At 44.2% G+C, this 23,261-nt stretch overlaps 1 protein-coding gene across 1 annotated transcript in view; it reads right to left on the bottom strand.

Moving 5' to 3' along the window:
* Positions 1 to 697: 697 nt before the first annotated feature.
* gsg1l (gsg1-like) overlaps positions 698 to 23,261 on the bottom strand; it is a 28,274-nt gene continuing 5,710 nt past the window's right edge. Inside the window, exons 2-5 of the mRNA XM_084371981.1 lie at positions 18,197 to 18,244; positions 10,020 to 10,172; positions 7,081 to 7,192; positions 698 to 4,635 (exon numbers count right to left, since the gene is read on the bottom strand). Coding sequence (XP_084228107.1) covers positions 4,263 to 4,635; positions 7,081 to 7,192; positions 10,020 to 10,172; positions 18,197 to 18,244 — 686 coding nt within the window. The 3' untranslated portion in view covers positions 698 to 4,262. The remainder of the gene's footprint in view (positions 4,636 to 7,080; positions 7,193 to 10,019; positions 10,173 to 18,196; positions 18,245 to 23,261) is intronic.

Raw genomic sequence — 23,261 nt, forward strand, 5'->3', positions numbered from 1 at the left:
TTTGACCCACTCGTCGGTGGTTTAACCTCATTTCTTCATGGTTCACCCAAAAATGTGAATTCAGTCATCATCTCCATGCTGATGGAAAGTCAGGTGAAGTTTCTTAGTCCACAAAACATTTCTGGAGCTTCACAGTCAAACAGCGTTGCAGCGTTTCCATAACAACTGATGTAAAAAGCAGAAAACATTACGTCTGGAGTAATCCAGGTCTCTGAAGGACCCAACATGCACCCGCTGCAGACGGTGTGCACACAAACACTTTCAGCTGAGCTACAGCAAAGATCTCAGCTTTAAAAAGGATGTAAATAACGTCTTTTCACAGGGAATGTTTAAACACTGTTTTGCTGTGAAGCTCCGAAAATGTTTTGTGGAGAACAAAAACATCAGCATGGAGGTGAGAAGATGAGCTGAATTTTCATTTTTGGGTGAACTGTTCCTTTTAGTAGAAGATACTTCTTCCACCACTAACTACAGGCGCATTAGCCTAAAGGGGCAGCGCATCAGATATGAGACACTTCTAAGTTAATTAATAGAATAATCAGTGGATTTAATGATATTCACAAGAAGTTTCAGCTGCAGTATTTCGGCGGTTCGGGTTAATTTTTTGACTTGAGGACACTGAAAAGCAACGATTACACCAGAGCTGATTATCTTGACAAATCAAATCCAGTTGTAAAAGAAGACAAGAAACAGGATGTGTAATACATAGATAAATATATATAAGTAAATACATTCAAACAGAATAGATTTATTCAGTAGTCACCATCGTGTTTATATCTGCGTACAGAGGATTCACGAGCTGCCACAAACCACCAGTTTACAGACAGGCAGCACGAAGATTTAGAAACTTGTATTCGGATTACGTCGACCCCAAAACCTCCCTGTTACCACTGCGAGTCTCAGCCAATTTAATCCCTGCTGTTCACAATCCAGCACGTCTTACATAACACGCAGAGTTTTCCCGGGCTGAGGAAGCATCCGGGAGGAACTGGAGAGGCCAGATTTCCGTCCATCTTACAGCGTATCACTGATGCATGTATACCAAACATGAGCCGTTACATCTGTGTTTTATTATTATTTTTCCAGGGCACTACTGTGTTTGTGTAAATGAGTTAAATCAAATATGGCCGTAAGAAATCCTGTTTGTTCATTTAACCCCATCAGCTGAAGACAAACCGAAGCTGTGTGCTGTCAGATCATCACATGTACGTCAACTCTTCGCTCAGATTTAACATTTGTACCTTTTCCACTGCAGGAATTTAACATGTCGCCAGTGTCACAGGATCATAGTTGGATCAGATTGAAGACAACTTTAATTACAAGTTACTTTGCAGATTACAGTACACGCTGCTTTAGAGCCAAATGGCAACTGAAGACAAAAACACTGTAAATATATACATGTAAATATATGTATAATATACTTTTACTTGTACTTTTGGCGCTTTGATACTTGAGTAAATTTAATATCAGGTTCTTTAAGTGTGTCAGACGGTTCAGGCCTCCATGTCGTCCGTTAATTCCTGATAATTGACACCTCATCTGGCCTTATCCTTCACAATGTGTCTCATAATAGTCTACTTGTCTATTCTACCATCTACACGGTTGTTTTTCTAGCGAGGACGTTTAAAAGTCATCACAGGAAAATGTGTTTCGTTTCAATATTTCAAAAGACCGCCCAGCTTCGTGACAGTCTGGGTCAGTTTGTGGAATTATTGAATTTTGAATTTAAGCACTGGTTTTGTTCCCTGCAGAGATTTTTTTTTTATCATTTTATCACAACATTTGTAGGAAAATACCAACAGCTGAGTAACATGGGGAATAAAGGCCTGAATGTTTGGATTTTTCTCCTGTGGTGCTCAAAGGAGCGCTATGTGACAACATCAGACGGAGACGCTGTGGTAACAAAGCCTCGCAGCTTCCCAAAATTTAATTTAATGTGAAGCTCCGGGCTACAGATCGTTAAGTTCCTGCAGCAGAAAAAAGATTTTTAGACGTCTAAATGTCTTGGCCTTGACAACACCTTCTCAGTTCACAAAATCCATTTTATTTTAAGCCAGTGATTAAACGACCATCTGAACTGGGACCATTCGTACGTTATCTTCTAAATATTCACTCGGAGGTGAAAAGTGTCCCCTCACTTTCAGCTTTTTTCTTTCTGAAATCTGGAGCACTCAGTCACGGTTAGATTTTATTACCTGTGGGTGTGCTGCGCGTCCCCTGGAGACTCACATACAGTACATTCATGCAGTTAATTTCCTCAGAGGTCAGAGGTGAACGGGTCCCTGCAGCAGCTTCCCCCAAGGACACCGTGACGGAGCAACACATTAACTCTGTGAGAGGATTGACCCGCTGACCTCCGGGTGATGGGACTGTCACTCATGTGTTTCCACACTAAATGTGTAACCTCCTGCCGACACACGGGCCGCTCCATGAAATATGCTTTATGAATCAGGGTGAAGTTCGGTTCGAGAGTGAAGCCTTTATAATTAGCTTTGTGCTCTAATAATTTATTTTACGGACGCACGGTGTCAATATTTGCCCGAAGCCCTTTAAAAAACATCGAACTGCTGCGTGTGGACGGATCGTTCCTCTTCTTTTTTTTGTGTTCTCGTCCTAAACCTCTCGTACTTTATTGGCGACCGTTCCACATTGTATTCAGCAAACACTCTGAACTGCACAGCTCGCTGTAAATTGCTTGTTTCAGCCTGATGAGTACCACCTGTTTGCCAGCAGCTGTGCGTTTGATTATTAACATAATCGATGCCCCTAAAATTGCTCCATTTGCAAAAGTGTCTTACAAAGAACTTTACAAAGTCCTGCTGTCAGAAATCAGCAGACAAAAAGAAAAACTCGTTTAGCAGCGACAACGAATCTGCAAGCTCATGTTTCATCGGCTCCTCTCCCGTTCAGACTTCCAGCCAACCTGGTTCGCTTTGTGCCAATTACAACTGTTTATCTGATGTGCGGTGGCTTTATGCAAGTTGTGCAGTTGTGGGACTAATAAATAATTATATCACGTTAGCTGTGCACCAAAATCTGTTTCTGAACATATTTGAGGTGAGAAGTAAGCAGCACAGCTGCTGAATCTAAACTCAAATTAGATCTAGAAGTCTTAATTTAATTCTGAGCACTGCTGCACTGCCAGTGTTTCGGTTTAACGAGTGACCATGTTAACTGGTGACTCTCTAAACTGTCTGGATGGAAGCTAACAGCATTGAAAATCAAAATAAAATCATGCAGCCGTTTCTCAGTCGGCTTCAGGCAACTATTCACAGCGACGCTCGTAAAGTTCAATCAAATATGAATCTTTGTTTTTCTCTGCAGACTTTCTGTCACGACAGTCGTTCGGTCGAACATTTCCTCAGGATCAACACAGCTGATGAATGAACACATGTAGTTTTAACAGAAGTCTTAATTTTCACATTCAGCGTCATAAAAAGGGCTCAGACCTGTTTAAAAGTGCTATGTGTAGTATTTTGTGTTTGTCAGAGTTTCCTGACCCGATGGCCGATCGTAGTTCTTCCTTGTTCCCTGCACTGTTACTGCGTCCCAGGATGTGAAATGAATTCATGAGCTGTTTTGCTGCTATAACTGCGGGTGTATGGTGGCTAACGTTAGCTAATGCTAGCAAACTTAAAGGTGTCATTTGTAAGAAGGTGCCAGAATTCAAGTGTTGCTCCAAAACTATAGGGGGTTGTATAACCGCTAACTGCTACTCGTTAGCCTTTATCCTTAGCTATCTTTGGTTGTCGCGGTTAGCTGCTGTTAGCAAGAAGCTCAGTTAGCTGTGGAGCTAAGCTTCTCTATTTGTGCTACTTGGAGGCTACGCTTTTGCATTTATCATTATTTTGTAGTTGCCACTTCTGGCCACAGAGGTCGCTGTTCAGCAAGTCATGTCGGCCCCACGTTAATGTTTTAACGTTGATAACATCGACGCTGATATACTACACATAGCACTTTAAAATATGCTGGAGGAACATCGGCTTTCCATCCACAAAGAATCCCACATCTCAGGTCAAAGATCTCGCACTTTAAAATGATTTTCATGAAATAAATAAAGAAGATTTTTGTCTAATTTGATCAATTTCCTTCATTTCTTCTTGTCAAATAATCTTCAAACAGAGAATAAGAGCTGCTTCGTGTTCGGTGGCAGAACGTGTGGAACGTTCACATTTAAAGGAGCAGTTCGCCTCATCATCGCGTCACGCCTCATTTGGCCACGCCCCCATCCCACATGACCCCCCCCAACTCCCGTGAATGGCTCAGCACTGCTCCTCCCCCAGTGAGTCTGTGTTGTCCCCCAGGTCTATGGAGGCCGACGTGGCTCTCATCTTGCCCCGTCCGGGACCCGGACCCGGACCTGGACCCGGTCCCGGACCGGGACCCTGGCCCCCGACGATGAGCCCGGCTCTGGCTCCGCCGTGGCCGGGGTAGACCTCCACAGTGCTGGAGATGGACTGCAGGGAGCGGTCCCGGAAGTAGTGGAAAGCTTCCTGGTCCAGGTAGTTCTGCTCCTCGCGCAGGCCCTGCTCGAACAGCTTGCGCTTGTGTCTGAACTCGATCACCGTCTTGGTGTAGGAGTTGAGGGTGGTGACGGAGGCCGCCATGCAGCAGGTGAAGGAGCCCCAGGCCATGCTGGTGGGAGAGAGACACAGAGACATGATGGTGGTGAGAAGATGAGAGCGTCCATCACTCTTTCATCACTGGCTGTTTCTCTAGTTGGAGTGACAAAGAAGAACTCCTCTTTCTACGAGTTGTTAAGAAATCTCCCGGACCAAAGTGCTGGATATGGACAACACAATGACCGACGTGTTGTTCAAACAGGGCAGAAACACAAAGACGGAGGAGTGAGATGGAAAAGATGGACTAAAACCACTGAGGGAAACATCTGTGGTGACTCTGAGCTCTTCACCCTCGGGCTTTATTCCACTTACTGTTAGCAGACACAAAACTGATGTGCTGCTAATCGAGAGCGGTCCTCGGCTCTGAAGGGAATACAGTAGGTGTGAGTCCACAAACATGCTGAGCGAGTGAACCATTAAGGGAGACGAGTGCAAAACTCTGAGATGAAGCAAACTGACTGACGCTATCCATCACTTTTTATCTGTAAAAAACAGGAATCCAAACTGTCTGTAATTTAATATTAGTGGTTTAATGTGGGTCACAGTCATCCATCACTTTATTCTCTCTGTTCCTAATTCAACCGTTAACGTCTCACAGAGGAAACTCAACGTGTTTACAGTAAAACACAATGAACAGAATAAACTTACAATAATAAATCAGCACAGCGTTTATCACTCAGACAAACATCAGAAACACAGACTTTGTTCTCTGATGTGATCGTGATGCAGTTGACTGATGGTATCGATTTCAGACTCTGTTGGGAACAAAATGGTGATAAAGTTTTACTCGTTTTGTATGAAACAACTTTCACGATGAACTGTAGAGCAGAATATCTGCTTTACTGCGTCATCAACCTGGTTTCAGACTGAATGAACGATCATAAATAGTTTGAGCAAAGTAGTCCCGTATAAGAACTGGGATGTGACGCTCAAAGACATTTTCTACCTTTATTTGAAAGCCAACAGTGGAGAGACGACCAGAAATGAGGGAAAGAGCAAAAGATTGTTGTGGAAATCAATATTTAAAGGGTCAGATGAGTCAAACTTTGGCCACAAAACTCAGCATGAAGCGAGTCGCATCTGCTCGTGCTCATCAGTGAGATCTGGGCGACACCAATCACGTTTTATCAACAAGATAAAAGTTAACGACACCCAGCCGGGCTCAGCTTTGAAGCCTTTGAATCTGAAATACTGGCCAACGTGTGTCATTACAATGTCAAGCCCAAAATGACTTTTTCCCGTAAGCTTCACTGTGAGAGAAGCTGCTGTAAAATGGATACTTTTTTTTTTTTTAAGCTTCACAATCCCATGAAATGATTCGTTTCACTGTCGGTTTGATCCATTCAGAACGAAAACTTTCTGAAAGTCTTGAAGAGCTGCACCTCTGAAATCATTTCATGGAAGTGGCTCGTGCACACGCCCGTCAAACCTTTTTTTTTTTTTTTGGTTTCATACGCCGCTGAGCAGCTTTGACAGGAGAGAGCTCGGCTCCACCTCCACCTTCCCTCATCACATCCATCTGCATGAGCCCAGATCTCACTGACTGACGGGTGGAGGCAGAACTGAACTGCAAAATAAAAGCTCCTCTCAGACGAAATGTCCACAGAAATAACTTATAATCAAAATATATCAACTTAAATGACTCGATGCTTTATTTTGATATGAAAAACATTGATTTGATGACTTGTAGCTCTGTATTAAAGGTTACGTTGCATTAAATTACCATGATATTATGTTTTATTTAAAAAGTAAATGTATTCAAAGGATCACAAGTAGTTTTCATTAAATTTTTCATAACATCCTCCTCCAGGTGCACATCACTCGTCCGTCGCCCTCAGCGTAGAGCAGTCTCTCTTTTAAAACATCCTTTTCGGCCTTCTGCTGCAGTCGAGGTTAATCACTGCTGCTGAATTTATTCCACTTTAATGAACTGAGCGACTCCCACGTGGTGTTAAATAAAAGACCTTCACCTGAATGACTGACAGAGGAAATCACCTTGTTCCACTTGTTTAATTATTTCTTTCTTTTTAATTCTCATCACCAGTAATCATGTTGATACCACAACAGTATGTGTGATTTCAGATCAGTCGCAGTAACGCGACCGTGTGGAAGCTGCTTCTGCTCTGATCTTCTCTGTCCTTGATCCAGAAATAATCAAAGTGAACTCGGGCAGCAGCTGCGGCGCCGCCTCACCTCCGAGCAGAGGGCTGGAAGGTCAAGGTGCGTCTTGTCCGGCTAATTATCCCAGAAACAACAACCTGTCTCTCCTTGTACCCCCAGACCTCCTGCTGAGAGCTCAAACACGCCGACAACACGCGCCTAGAGAGATGATTTATGATGGAGTGAACGCAGGGATGATATAATTATGTATGTAATTATTGTATTTGTGTGTGTGTGTGTGTGTGTGTGTGTGTGTGTGTGTGTGTGTGTGTGTGTGTGTGTGTGTGTGCAGACTGACCAGAAGGACCAGCCGTAGTCCCAGCTGTGAGGCCTCCAGTCTTCAGGACCCAGACTGACGGTGATCTGGAACACCTGAGTGTACATCATGTGGGCCACCATACCCAGGAGACCTGCGACACACACACACACACACACACACACACACACACACATTATACTCATTGCATTCATTACAAACCTATTTTTTTATGTCAACGATCCCAAACAGGCAGAAACAATCGATTAATCATTGATTCATCTGGACGTTTATGAAGCATTTTTCCTGACAGACGCGTCTTCATGTCTTATTCTTTCTTTAAACATCCTTCTGTTTTAACTTCTGCTGCTGGATTATAATCCCGTGATGTTTTCAGCCTCGCTAACAGCTTGTAGCTCGACTCAGTACCTGCCCTTTTTGGCTTATCATCCGGACATACTGAGACATTTATACTGACTTGTTTTTCCTGTGACTCTAAATTAAATTCTTCCTTTTACCCAGAAGTCGCTCGATGGTTTTGAGTTTGTAAAGGTGCGACGAGCGATTAGCTGGTGAAGGTTAGCAAACGGTTTTATCTACAAATCTAGCCACAGAATATGCTTTGACTATTCATGGTCCAAAGATGATGATTCAAAATGACCTCCCAGCTTTTCCTCCATTGTTCCCCAGAGGATGAACCCGTCTGAAGCACCACCATCAAGGCAAACGTACACTTTCAACCCCACAGAAGCAGCGTAGCTACATCCTCAGTATGTTTACAGCTCAAGATAATCTGCAGGTGGTGATTACTGTTAATAAAACACCAGTTAATCACATCAGCTGTGAGTTTCAGCTCAACATAACGCCAGTAATAAATCAGAACACATGTAACTATTATAATGAGTCATTATACGGAAGCGATTGATTTAACGAGCCAGTTATGAGACGTGGGATCAATCAGAGACGAGCACGTGATCACTCATCAACACACCGTTAATCAAAGCAGCCGCGACGCGAACGAGTCGGTGAGAGAACGACGTCAATGCAGAGTTATACATCACAGAGAGTGTGTGTGTGTGTGTGTCACGTGGAAGTGTGTGATGGTTAGAGCCACGTGTTTATAGTCTTACTGTGTGTGTGTGTGTGTGTGTGTGTGTGTGTGTGTGTGTGTGTGTGTGTGTGTGTGTCTGCTGTCACAGTAAATAAAACTCAGCTGGTCCAGATTTACAGTTCATCATAAAGAGAGCGTCATTTCTCAACGACCTTGACACCCCGACGACGGAGATTTCTAGGAAGTGTGTGTGTGTGTGTGTGTGTGTGTGTGTGTGTGTCATGCCAGTGAGCACACAGGAGCCTTCATCTCCTTTACTGTGTTTGGCTGCGTACCTGCGTTTTATGCCCAAAACAGTGACTTTAAGCACTGAAACAGTTACGTTACTGAAATATCACTCGGTTACTTACAAGTAAAACTACAGGTGTTAAAATAATACTTAGGTAAAAGTACAAAGTATTCTTCTCGATCAATACGCAGAGTATTAGCTACTTTTTAACTGTTGATGTGTGATGATTATCGATAAGGGCCGATCAGTCGAGGAGGTTTCTGTTTCTTTAAAACGTGACGCCCCGTCTCTGGAAACGACGCCACACGTGGCTTCCCACATAGACGATGATCAGGAGGCGTGATAACGACGGATCCTGTCGTCATGCACCTTTAATTAACTATTTACTGAACACGTTTTCATACACTCGAATGAGGATTTTCCGTCATCACAACTACAGATACAGGCTCATTTAAATCGGATAATAGATGATTATCAGCCTCACTGTTTACAATTAACTCTCCAACAGTCATGTCAGAGCTGTTTTAAGTTCATGCTAATGCTAAAACCAAACATTTCCTACTACTGCTACTTCAAAATAAAAGCATTCAACTGGTGAAACATGGCGGGCCTTTATGCTGAAGAAGCCAGAGGACACGCCGACGCTCGTCTACAAAACAAGACAAACTTTTTTCCTTTCTGATATTTGCAGCGGACCTCCGATCCATCGCCAAGGGAAACAGCAACTCCTTCAGCTGTGACAAGCACGAGATCACTTGCGGCTGCTCGCGGCGTGGATGGAAACGGATAGTTATTGGATTTTTTTCTTAATTTAAACGAGGTCATAAATCTTCTCGGCCCAGCTTGTTTACTGCTTTGTAAACAGATTCAGCAAAAGGAACCAGGAATGTAATCTTAAATGTTATATATATATATATAACTACATGATACTAGAGAAGAGTCAGCTCTTCATCTCACTTAATACAAATTTGAATCTTTTTTTCCCACATTTTTTAAAATACTGATCATTGATAATCCTTTAAGTCTGCAAATCATTTTTCAAACTGTGTGCACTTTATAATCTTCATGCTGCCATGATATTGATTTTCAAAACATTGATTAGAGATATTCATTAACAGCTCATGTCATTAACAACATCATGTGATGTGCAGAGAGCAGCTCCTATGATCAGATGCAGCAGGTTAGTGAGGAAAAGCCTGTAAAAAAGATTCACTAGTCTGATGGGAGGAGGAGGAGGAGGAGGAGGAGGACGAGGAGGACGAGGAGGAGGAGGAGGAGGACGAGGAGGAGGAGGAGGAGGAGGAGGAGGAGGCAGCGAGCAGTGTGCAGCAGACACTGTGCCAGCTTCTTGTGTAAGAGGTTTAACATGAGTTGGGAGAAAAATCCCTGGCATCCTCCACAGAGAAGTCTTCCAGGGGATAACCTCTGACTCTGGATGACTTCTCGCAAATCTGCATCAGTCTCTCTCCACGCCTCGTCACCCTCAGACTCTCTGAACGTGGAAGTGCGTTAAAGGAATAAAGACGTCTGTCTGTGTTGTAAAGACGCTCCTGCTGTTTAAATCGCTGCTCTTATCGGTGAGCATCACTTCCAAGGCGCACAAGCAAAAAGGCGCTCTGTGTGTCTTATCATCCATCTTACCCGACAGCACGGTGAAGACGGCGGCGAAGGCGTTGAGTTTGAGTCCGTCGATGACGTTGCTGGAGTGGAAAAGCTCGAGACACATCAGACTGAAGCCGACCACCAGCAGCAGGATGTAGAGCACCTCCGACACCACGGACAACCACAACACGCCTGCAAACACAACACACACGCCTCAGTTATACCAGCGGAAACACACACAGAGGCCTGATGGTTCTGGGCTCTTTTTAAAGGTTACAGTCTGATCTTCATCACCAAACAGTCAGAAGCTCTGTAAGCGCTTCAGCATTGATCTATAGGAGTTCAAACACACTCAGTTATTTATTTGTTTTTCTCATGCTGAATTTTTAATGCAAATATAAGCCTGCAGATGACCTGTAGCTGCCCCTATTGGCTGGAAAACACAGCATGTAGTCTTACAGGGTCCAAGTTCAAATTTAACAACAATATCACTGAAAACGGACACTTAACACATGTTTTTCTAATTAAATATCCAGGCGCCTGGAAAAAAAAGTTAAGTTGTGAAGTAGTGAGTTTTTTTGAAAGATAAAAGCAACACAAAGCATATGCGATCAGTTTGTTGCCATTTATGGATGTAATACTGTGTTTGTTGATTGTACCTGCCGATTGTGGTTTTTATCTTGAAATGGTTTTCATGAATTGAATTTAAGCTTTCTAACGATGTGTGACATGATCATACACTCAAACTGAGGCTTTAGCCGTTTGCCTAGCTGTGTCTGTATTTAGCGAACCAGCCGATGGATTGTAACAGGTGTGGAGCTCTTGGGACATAAATATCAATTAATGTAACTTTTTATCCATAAAATGTCTGAAATAATAAATGTGATTATTGTTTCCCCTCATCTTGAGAAACATCCCTGCTGAACAACACGGACGGCTGCAGTGTAAATTAACGACTGTATTTATTGTTGTAGCTCAGTTTAAGACGAACATGTCCTCAAATGAGAGAGAGAGAAGAGTCGGTTTGGAGCCGCGTTGTCATTAAGACGACACACAAAGACTGAGATTGGTGGCAGAAAGAAACACATCAAACTGAATGCAGCAGTGACTTGTGGGATATATCGTCCTCTCGCACACTCACACTGACACGAGTTCACAGAAAGAAGCACAAAGTTGTGTTGAAAGAGCTCCTGGACTCTGGAGGTCAGGGACACGACTTGTCAAACATCTGAAGATTTTTTTTTTCACTCTCGGCGCTCGGAGAGAGAAAAAAAAGGAGAACCAGGAGGTTAAATCTGTCTGTGCTGAGCAGCTTTAGACAGAGATCACAGTCAGAGGTTCATGGTTCAGACTGAAGACGCTCGTTTCACTGAACGCTCGTGTTTTTTGTCAAGTTGTGGTGCGTAGTCAGAAGAAGCTGGCCCGACTGCAGCTAAACAGTGTGTCAATACAAAGTGAATGTGGAGTCCAGAACAATATTATCATCAACACAGTGGATCACAAAATATCAACAGGAACCGGAGCTGAAAATCCTTTTATCATTTCACGAAACAAGACTTTCCTCAAGTGAACTTGGGTTTGTGTCCTGTGTGAGGAACCGGAGAGGCTAACCCCGAAGTTAGCATCGTCCTGGGTCCCTCCACAGAAAGACTTTGGGATTTTTGGGGTTTATTGCAGAAAATAAAGTCGTACTGATGGAAAAACAACACAGGAAGGACGTACAGCCGATGGCCAGATCACATTCCTTCAACATCTGTATTTGCTGGGAACTGGACAGCTCAGCTTCATCTAACTGATCGTTAATTTCTCAGATTATTTCTGTTTTATTATTTCATACTATTTCATTCTGGAGAGCATGTTGACCTGCTTCAGTGATGATGTGTGCTCTAAACCTGCCCTCCAGGTGGCTTTAGCTCTAATAAAATGTCAGTGTTGACCTTCAGTCGCGGCCCTCTCATGTGCAGAGAAGGATGTGGATATTAGATTTCCATTTTTGTTGTATTCTTGTCCTCCAGGCACAAACTGCAGGCGGGGACGTTGAGTTGTGTCTCCATTTATTGTCGTCGTTCATTCGTCCAGCGTCTGGCGACCGAGACAAACTACAGATGAATCTCTTCTGCGGGCGAGATGTGACACTTGGAGCTCAAAACAAGGTGAAATATCTGTCTCTGATTGGCCCACAGGAGGAGGGGAGGGTGCGTTTGATATCTCCGCCTGCTTGTTTGACACACACTGAGTGGCTCTTTATTGTGTCGGCGGAGCCCTCTGGTCAGGCTGAACACCGAGAGGAAAAAAATCCCATCAGAGCGCAGAGAGACATTATGCAGGATGATGAACACGTTTTACAACCCGCTGTACTTCTCTGAAATGTGAACATTTTTAAAGCGGAGAGGACACGTCGTCCTGCGACTGGAGCTGCCCTCAGGAGCTGCTCTCACCACCGCAACTTTTTCTCTCTCCACATTTTTATAATTTGTATAAAGGCAGTAGCTCCTCTTGAATCGGCGAGGCTCACAACACGCCATTAAACAAGATTATCTGCCCCGCTTCGCTCCGCTGCCGATGTAGATGAGTTGGAAGCTCGACCTCCAGGCTGAGTTTTCAATTTGAACATCAGTGAGTTTGGGGGAGCTACAGGATCCCTGAGCAGCCAAAACTGATCGCTAACTTTGCGTCACTCTTCGTCTCAAGGCAAAGCAACCGTATTGTGTGCAGTGACAGGATATAATGGTGCCAATTAAAAGAAACAGACGCAGAGATAACTGATCGTCTGGAGGTTTGTTCACAATTTGCAGCCATAAAAGAAAAAAAGACTCCTTCACTGCTTTTCTACAACTGCTGTCGCACACATGGCTGCAGCATAGGTCATCCAAAGACCCAAGTACACGTCTAATAACCAATCAGGAACACAGCGCCTGATGCTGCCCCGACTCGATGGCAGCGCTCGTATCCAGGGTGTTTTATCTTCATTGTTGTACAGTGGGAGGAAGTGGAGACACGTCGTCCATCTTTATATCTGACAACGGTCTCCACCAACTCCTGATGAAAACCTCTGGGTCTTTATCAGCCAGATGATCCACTTTCTTCACCGACACGTCTCACTGTGTCTGTCTGCTGATGAAGGACGTTTAACACACCTCAATCGCTTCTCACGGAGCTGGAAGCCTGTCTGCTGCCGGACACCTTTGCATCAGGGAGGCCGGTGCACACGGATCAGTGACGTTAAACGTTTTGACACCACGTGCGTCTTCATCAGAGTTGCACAGTACAAAGGATCACGTCCCCTTACCCCAATTAGGACCTAATCCAGGCTGGAGACGAGGGGAAGTGGGCAACAGGTTCACATCAGATAAAATACACAGAGGATATTTGTACTTATTAGGTTTTAAGAGTCGTCAGCTTGTTCGACTTTAATAAGCTGGATGGACAGTGTGCAGTCCGCAGTGGACTGGAGCTCCTCGTTAAGTCAAAGGTTTCTTGCTTAAAATTGCTGCTGAATGTTAACGATGGTTCTGTGTAACAAACGATCCGACACGTCAGGTCAGACGAACAGTCAGACGAACAGAGAGAGCGACAGAAAACAAAACCTTGTGTGCAAAGATGGTTAAAGAAGAGGAATGAAATTATTATCAGGGGATCCAAAACTAAATAAAAGATGCACCCAGTCAGTGCGGAGCAGAAGCTCTGACAAGAAGAGGTCGGTTCTGGTTCTGTTTGTCTTCATCATTGGACAGCTGTCTAAAAAAGAGAAATGAGAAATTACAGTAACTGACTAAGTGTTGGTAGCCATGTTTGTGCAGCCGTGAAGTAAAAGTAGAATTCAACGATTGTTAATCAACAGAACTTTTTGGTTCTCACTCGTCTCATTTTGTTTCTTGTTTCAGTTTGTGTTCAGAAAACTTGTAACGAGCTCTCAACTTTTTCAGAAACTTCTTTAAAGAAAATCCTTTAATTGAATTTAAGAAGTACCGACGTAAATCATTAGTTACAGCCCGACTTCAGCGTATCAAAGGTCTCGGCTGGTTCCTTTTCAAAAGTCATAAAAGCAGCACTAAATCAACTGATCAATAATCCTGTCACTGAGCGTCCCCCGTGGGTCTAAAGCTTATTAAATCTGCGTCGTCGACGTGGTTTTTAAAACCCTGAGAGACGGGTTCAAAAATGTAGAACAGGCAGAAAGTGTCGACAACACGCACCACTGACACACATATGAATACACACACACACACACACACACACACACACACACACACACGAAGTAATTAAAGATGTAATTATTTGAGATGAGTCTCGGTCCGATGAGCTCTTTCCTTCCTGTTATCAGAGCCGCCGGTTGAGTCTCTCAAACTGTTTTATTTACTGTCTCCGGTTTAATGAAGTCTCCGTCTGCTGATACATATTCAATAAGACAATAACAGGGGAGAACATTATTCTGGTCAATATTGTTGCACTGTGAGTTTTCACCTTACAGGCATCTTGTACCCTCTGAATTCAGTTTCCATCGACTGGTTGTAAATTAAAGCCGCAGCTAACGAGGAACCAGAGCGCGGTCGGAGAATCAGAGCGACTCCGAGGCTTCATTAAAACTCAGATCTGAGACGTCGTGACGGTCGGAGGAGTCGAACGTGTCAGTCGCGTAACGTTCAGGGTCCTGGGTTCAAATCTGGAACAAGATATTTGATCAGGTCATTTAGTCTCTGCCTGTTACAGCAGCGTGTCTGACCAAGAGTCGAGTGTTTTAAGTTACGTTACACAAGTTCACAAGAGGAGTGAATCTTCCCTCGCCTCACGATTCGACGACGATTCTTCTGGGTACTTTTTCATCATCATATTCAATTCCTACATCCCTTTTTATCGACAGTACAAAGTCCTTTCAATAATCAAACTACAACAGTTTACATCTGTTCAGTATACCAGTGTCTGTGTGACCCACCTCAGTAGATAAACATTACAAGCGTCTGTAAAACGGTGGATATATTATTTTGAGCGATCAGAATTTGACCCACTAAGTTCGCAGAGTCACAAAACTGAATTATTTTATCCCCATTCAAGTGAGCAGAGGGCTAAACTGGTGGCAATCCAGGTAATTTTATCCCTGGACTGGGCTCCACCTTCAGGGCCGTCCAGACTACAAACATGAACTATAACAGCTCTATAAAGGTGTTAATAATAATATAACGTGTTCAAAGTTTGTTGCAGTGCATCCAGTTAATGCAGGCTTCAAATCCGATACGTTTTTTGGCAAAAAACTAAAAACTGATCGCCAGAGTTACCTCCTGTAGCCGGCAGTGAACGAGGAGATAAAAACAGTTAAACGCTGAGAAAACTCTACAGAGTTTGGTTGGTGCGTTTCTCAGGTGGTCCGGATCCGCCGGCCGCCGTCGTCCTAAGATCCTGGCTGTGACCCTGACTCTCCGAGTGTTTCCTTGTAATTAAATTAGACTTTTTCTTTTTTTTTTTTTGTTTCAGTTTTCATTAAGGACGAACTTGGATCCGACTGAGGAGCAGCTGTGTGTTATAAAACACAGCAGCGAGCATGTCGAGCTCAAAGGAAGGCAGATTAACATATTGTATCCTTGTGTGAGAAGCAAGGTCGCCTCGCTCGATACATCATATCATCCACCGCTGCTCCCTGCAAACACTCCTGCTCTTCTTCCAGATGGCATTAACAGATGAAACCATCAGAGAAGTTTCATTATTAACTACCTGCTCTGCATGAAACACGAGAATTAGAGGCTACGCCCACATGCACCAAATGTATTCCCTTTCTTCTGGACGCTCAAATATTCCTTTTATGAGGCGCAGCACATAAACACCATGTGCTCTTAGACGCAGTAATCTGGAGGAGGTGACGGAGAGATCCTCTTATTATCCAGCACCTGATAGACGGAAAGATCTTCGGTCTGCTTCGCACGAGGGATCATAGTAAAAGACAACTAAAGAGAATATGTAATAAAGGCCGGAGAGATTGATTTTTAAAAAATTAATGATGACAAAAGGTCGCAGTAAAAGAAGAGGACCCAGAGAATTAAGATGGCATGTGGACGCAGCAGTCTCCTGAGAGGGAATCAATCAGTTCGTGCAGGTAACATGAATCCTATCAGCTTAAAAACAGCGGTGACGTAAAGAAGCGCTGTGTTGCTCTGATCAGGCGATCTCTCTCCGTACTGTCGATGGAAACACACAATGAGTTTCCTGTGAAAAGTTTAGAAACTTTGCTGAAAAATTAGATGTGAATTTCAGGCATCATCCTCATTTTTGTTTCGTCCACAGGTTCCCCCTAACTTCCATAAATCAAAAGTGACAACGCGCCGGAGAAAACTGAGCTTGTTTCATATCAATTAATACGTGTCACTTTGCTTCTGCTCCCTCCTCCATCAATATAATCACAATGAAGGCCTCAGGATGCTTCGAATGAGCTGCTCGTAGGATCGTCTGATATCACCGGTCCCACGATGGGATCAGGAGATAGAACAGAAACCGATTTGTTGTTTGGAGGCTGGATTTGAACTTCTCACTCAACCGCTCTGTTTTCATTCCTCGCACAAACACTTTCAACACATTTCATTCGTGCAGGAGTGTCTGAAGAAGGTGGTTAACTTGTTGAATTTACTTCTGAAATCAAACGAAGCTAAAGGCTGCAGCAAGGCAACATGAGAACGTTGACTCCTCTCACTGGTTAGAGAGAAACCACAGGAAGGAGGTCGTGAAGAAGGTCCCGTCTGTCCGGTTATCAGGCAGCAAACTTCTTGCTAGTCCAGGACGGACCTCAGCTAACAACAATTCATTTTGCTCATGTGCATCCCAGCATGCAAAGCACTCCTGCCTGCAGAAAGCTGTGTGAGATCCCGTTCTGACTGCAAACAGCTCAAGGAACATGTATGTCATGTACGTTTCTGCAAACCACAGATATTCTGTGTTGAGACAACACTTTGTTTATGATCTGGTTAGATTTAGGCACAAAAAACACCGGTCAGGTCTTAATTTTGATCTGTTTTCCTGATCTTACTTATTCTCTCCCCCACTTATCTATCAGCTGACGATGGGCATCTACTCCTTCGGTTGAACCAATTTGATTTTAAAATCAACCAAGCAATCATGTCATTGCCGGCAAACTTTAAATCTGTCCTTCCCTCACTCCAGGTTATCATATCCAGGTCCAGCTCGCCAGAGTCCACCTCATCACACCCCGATCTCCAGCCGTCATCTTAGTCCCATCACCACCACCAGTGTTAAGGCTCCATTAGGGGGGTTTCCTGAGTTTCTCATCTGATGTGCGCACATGTGCTCAAAGCAGAAGCCTCTCCTGATTAAACTGACTTCTTGTCAGAAATATCCTGTTTCGTTGTGACAAACACAGTTGTAAGTATCCCATCTTGTTCTGTCAAACAAGGCAGGAAATATCCTGACGTCTGGCTAAAAAACAACCCGCTTTGTTGCTGCAAACACAGCTGGAGTTGACCCGGCGTCTCCTTAAAGACTATCCAAGGTTTGCACGTTTACAAATGTTGAAACACTCCATCATAAAACATGTATTTACAGTCTGTAGTGAGGCACGACGTCACGTTATCAGCCTGATTCTTGTCATTTTCTGTCCGCAGCCTCTTCGTCTTCCTGCAGACTAACTCTCTTGTCCTTTGCGACCCCGTCACTCCCTCCTGACCTGCTGTAACTGTTCCCAGATCACCTCACCGCCCCACCCACCTGCTCACTCATCCCCTCTTCCCTAATTACCCCACACAGTACTGTACTGTGCTGCACGTTTCCACCTGTTCCCTGTCAGATCACATTATATCGTCCTTACTGAGCGGCCCAGGAACGTCATCTGCCCGACTGTTACCACCAGCATGAACCTGGACGTCTGCCTTTTCTCCTTCCCCCCAGTGTCGGGTTAACTCCGCCTGGTTTACTTTTACATTCACCTGCTTCTCTCTGGGTTTTGTTTTTTTTTGGAGCTTTTTCAATCATTGTTTCTAATCCCAGAACCAAACAAACAATCACATTTTCTTCTCTGCAGGGAAATGTGTCTGAATGCCATCAAAAAAAAAGATGAAAATAAGCTTCTGAGGACTCCAGAAAAGAGATGTGAGTGCACGAGTATATGTTTTTTTTGTGTGTGTGTGTGTGTGTGTGTTACTCTGGTTTTCCCCGGGCCTGACGAACAGGTGGGCAGAGGCGGGGAGTGGCGGCGATGCCTAATGACGGTCATTACTCACCTCTCTCCGACGCCGGGGCGAGATCAATGAAGCTCCGACACTTCTCACCTGAGAGAGGGGGGAGAGAGGGGGGATGATGGGGGGGAGGTGAAGAGGGATGTAAAGAGGAAAAAGAGGTGGAGAAAGCAAGGTGAAATGAGCTGGGAATGAAGTAGAGAGGGGGAGTGAGACGGGAGAAAGGAGGTAGAGAGGAGGAGGTGATTAATGAGAAGAAGAAAAGGATGGATTAATGCACAGGGAGGAGAGAAACAGATAAAACGAGCGTTAGTGTCGAACCGATAATACAAGATAATAACGCATCCAGCTGGCAAACAGTGACACAGAGGCAGTGACTCCTGAATGTCACACCGCTGTCGTTTCACTACAGAGGAAGTACTCAGTCCTGTAACTTAAATAAATGTGGAAACGCTGCAACATAAAGATGTTTTCTTACAAATAAAGTCCTGCATTCAAACACAACTGACAACTTTTACCCCAGAGTGTTTCTAAGTGGTGTCATTATTGCCGCCGCCGTTGCAAAGACAGAGTTTATTCATGCATTTAGTCTCTAACGGAGACATGAGATGTGCCAGCGTCGTGGTTTGTGTTTACTTGTTTTGAAGATCCTCACACCTCATGTATTACATTCTACTTCCTGTCTTTGTCTGTTTTCCCGCCCTGTGCTCAATTCGTTCATTAGCCCTCGAGGTATTTACTCTTGTTGGGTCGTCTGTGGTTCTGTTCCCCCGGTCCTCCAGCGTCCTTTGTGTACTCGCTTGTTCTCCGTGGCTCATAGTTTTTTCCTCTGACTTTCCTTTGCCTCCTTTTAGTTGTTAGTATTTTGGATTTTTGACTTTGGATAGCCTATCAGCATCATTAAAGCTGGCTTTTTGTTCGTTTACCTTCCTGCCTGGATCACCAGTCAGCCTTCATTCTCCCGGGAGATTTTGAGCCAGGTGACGGGCAAAAAAAGCATCGTGAAAATGAGCTTTACAGGGAACTCATCCAGTCCATTTTACTCTTTGGCATACCGACACTTTTTACTGCAATCTCCAAATAAAGCCGAACCGTGGCCCGCCTCCTTTCGGCGCCCACGTTAAAGGGACACATTGTAGTTTTGAAGAAGAAATTGAAACTCAAAATCAAACTCTGTAATAACACAAACTCAGAAATATGTATGTGAATAAACGAGCTGTTCTCAGAGGAAAATAAGGTCCCAGAACACTGTTTGTAGCCAGAAAGGTGGCAGGGTCCGCCACATATTAACAAAGTCAAACAGTATGAGATGGTGTTGTCCTTTAAAGTCAGTTTGTTTACTCAGTTTATTCAGTCATATAACGACAATGAAGTTAAAAGCATCATAAACTTGTGTGATGAAGGGTGTGTGTCTCCTCGTCTCTCGCTCTGTTTGGACACAACTCAAGCAAAGGAATAAAACAGCAGCAACACTTATTTAATAGATCATCAGTGTGTTTTCTTCTCTTGACAGATTCACTCGAGGCGTGCAGAGAAAACAGAACAGACACGGAAACGATCGCTGAACCACCCGACTGGTGAGATGAAGGTTTGGTAAGCTATTCTGGCAGAATTATAGTTTTATTTGTAGAAAATCTCTGAACATCTCGACAGCAATCAATAAATGAAAAGCTCTGAGAAAAAACTAAGAAAACAAATCCAGTAACTGTTTCTGTCCCGGGCCTCTAATTACTCGATGCCTACGCACCTGCCTGCTCTTCACACGCACTGACCAGAGTCTCCAGCAAGGCTATTTTAACATGCTAACATGTTTATAGCGACCAACAACAGCCCTGTTGGTTGTTTAAGTTCATTACGATGATGTTAAATGTTTTCTTACATGTGAGATGATAAGACTTCCTTTTAACTTCAGTTCGAGACGTGTGAAGAACTCTTTGTTTGTTTTATGACGGCCAAAATTTACCTCATGCAGCAAAAACTACAGGGAGGATTCAAACTCAGCCTGCATGAGGTACATACTTTACCAGGTGAGCTATTTATCAGCTGAAATAAGTACCATGACCAAATTATGACATGTGATGAAGCTGATGCACAGCTCATGTGGTAAAGAGTTTCAGACCGGGAGTTTAAATCCAGCATATGTCCGTCATAAAAAACTCATTTTGAACCACAAGAAGTTTTTTTAGACGTCTGTAACTGAAGTTGAAAAGAAGTCTAAAATTATATCATAAAAACTCTCATTTTGGATCCTGTAAGGACGCCACTTGGACATCGATAGTCGACGTTGAAAAGACGTCAAAAATCGTTCTGGCTCTACACTGGACGTCTTTTCAACGTCGGCAAAGATGTTGAAAAGACGTCTTGGAGATGTTTTTGTCGCCCGTTCAGACTGAAGGAGGTTTGATTTCTGGCAGCGGCACTTGAAGCTCTGCAGGGTGAAGCTCTATAACATACTTGTGAATGAGCAGAGACGAACAGGTCGACTTATGTGGCAATTTAAGGTACGTCGATCATATCAAGGATGAAATCTCACCTCCTCAGAGATCACAGCTGGTATTCATCAAGTTTAAACAAGCTTTTACGACAAGTTTGTCCCGATAATGGAGAGACCTCAAACCTCAAATAAAACACAGAGAGAAGTTTAGGATGAAGATATAAAAATGTTCCTGCAGGAGGTCCAGTGACTCACGTGTTCCTGTATCAGTATTTTATTTTGAAGCGTCACGTCATGTTGAGAATAAAAGTGCCCAAAACCGATCAAGACGCTTCTACGTAACAGTTGGTTCTGGTGCAGCGTCCATGTAAGGAGTGTTTTGAATAGTGCAGCATCATCTTGGCTTTTTATTGCGTGTTTTCTGGCACCTTCAGGCTGCAGAGAGTTGATCAGAGCTCGGCGGGACCCTGCAGGTCACAGATCAGCGGCCACAACACGAGCCATAACTCAGCCTCTGCAGTGTCGCAGGCAGCAGGCAGGACCATCCATAACCAGCCTGAACACCCTCACACACACACACACACACACACACACACACACACACACACACACACACACACACACACACAGACACACACACACACACACACACACCAAACAAGAGATGAAGACACTGTTTGTCTCCTGGACACTGAAGGTAATTGAAGTTTCAGAGGCTGAAATAGACTCAAACTGAAACTCTCCCTCTCTACATCTGAACACAAACATCTGAACTTTCTCCTCCTCACAGCTTCAAACAGCCTCGTTACTTTAGTTTGATGCATTTGAGGTGAATTATGGATTATTGTTATTTGGCGTCATCGCACGCCGCCTTCCCAACATCACCAGACTGATGTCGACCTATCAGAGCACATCACACACGGCAGACGCAGCGAGACGAAACAAAGACGTAAAAGACGTGAACAGACAGAGAGGGAGGCTGAATGGGGAGAAAAGGCGTGTTAGTGTCTCGTATCTGCAGAGAGTTTCTTATTTTCTCTCTTTGTTGCTGCTCGGGACGCTTTACCAACCCAACATGTGGCTATTTGACGTCCTGGGAATGAGATGCAACAATCAACTATCTTTGTGGTGCGTTCAGGAACAGCTGGGACAAATCCTACTGACTCTACCTTTAACTTTAATAGTCTTTGAATTATATTAATATGACGTGAGCTTCAGTTAGCTTTGACCACAAATGTCCTTCAGAGGGAGACTTTTTACTCTGATACTCTGAGTACATGTCAGAGCCTGTACTCGATTACTTTTACCAGCGTCTGGTAGTCCGTGTTCAAGTGCAGCTTTTTGGTTGAGACACAGGCGACGTGAGGCGACCTGGTCACTGCTTTGATGTCAGTCAGGTGAGTCTGGGTCATTAGGACGTGGACACCTTGTGAATGAGAAGCCTTTACACGACGTGAACTCAGGTTCTCAGCCAGATCCAATCAGGATGTCCTCCCCAGCTCCACCCTCTTGTACAAATATGGTCACTTCTGGCTCCAGAAAACCAACATGGCGACGGCTGTAAAACCAAACTCCAGGCTTCAAACTTTAGAGGGTGATGTCACGGTGGGTTTAAACTTTGCCAAGCTGGATGTACCGACCTGTGCTCCATCTTTAATCTTCCGAGGCCACTTTGTATGCTGCCAAGGTAAAGTGATGGAGGGCACGTCAAACGATTACTGAAACACACCACCTGTCATGTCACAGGTGCTGTCTGGTTCCCCTCAGCGAGGCGACCTGACCCTCTGACCTTCCTGCCCCGCTGTCCGTTATCCCCTCGTCAACCTCCGAGACGAGCTTTCAGCACCTGTTTGTTGTCTTTTGCTGTCTGTATGTTACCTGCTGCCCACCTGTTGTCTGAGCAGACCACCTTTAACCCTCTGCTGCCTCTAAATCCTCTAAATCCTGCGTCTAAACAGGCTCAGCGTTATCGAAAATAAAATTACAATAAAGTGATGATAACCCCGGCTAAAATGTGCCTTCCCTGTGATAAATGTCCTGCTATTTGACAAATACTGCCCAGAAGCTCATCCGAGGTTGTTATAATTCATGTTTTCCAAAGTTTAAAACTCGAGGGAAGTGAAGAGAGAGTGCCGAGGAAACAGATGAACCTGTTCAGGACTTGGTGAGCTGCAGCGAAAAACCTGCCACAGCCCAAAGGTGAGCAGCACCGCGTCTGATTAGGACCTGAATCTAAAATGTAATTAAAGCGTGAGCGGGCTTGTCTGTGACCTGACGACGGCATTAACTAACAGCACAATCAGTATTCAGACGCCTTCCCGTCGCACATGGGAGACAACGGTCCTCGAAAATGTCAATTAACCCAAAAAAAATCCCAGCCATCACGCTCCCGTCTGGGTGTGATGGAGGAGATTTGAAGAGGCTTCAGGTGGTTTCAGATTTCTTCTTCATGTATTTTTAGTTGGTAGTCCCACCTCTCACTTGCACACCCCTCATTCATTATTCCCTCGCCCTGCAGCCAGCAGCTCTGCAGACTGTTTAATCACTGATCCGATGTCATTCGGGGCTAATTGCAGCTGTAATGAGTATGAATGGTTTCGTGAGACTACAGCTAACGTAGCTTCACTTCTACAGTTGTGACTCTGCTCTGTCTGCATTATTCAGACCAGGCAGAGC

This window comes from Pagrus pagrus (assembly GCF_965226575.1).
Source record: "Pagrus pagrus genome assembly, chromosome: 13".
Classification (NCBI taxonomy): domain Eukaryota; kingdom Metazoa; phylum Chordata; class Actinopteri; order Spariformes; family Sparidae; genus Pagrus; species Pagrus pagrus.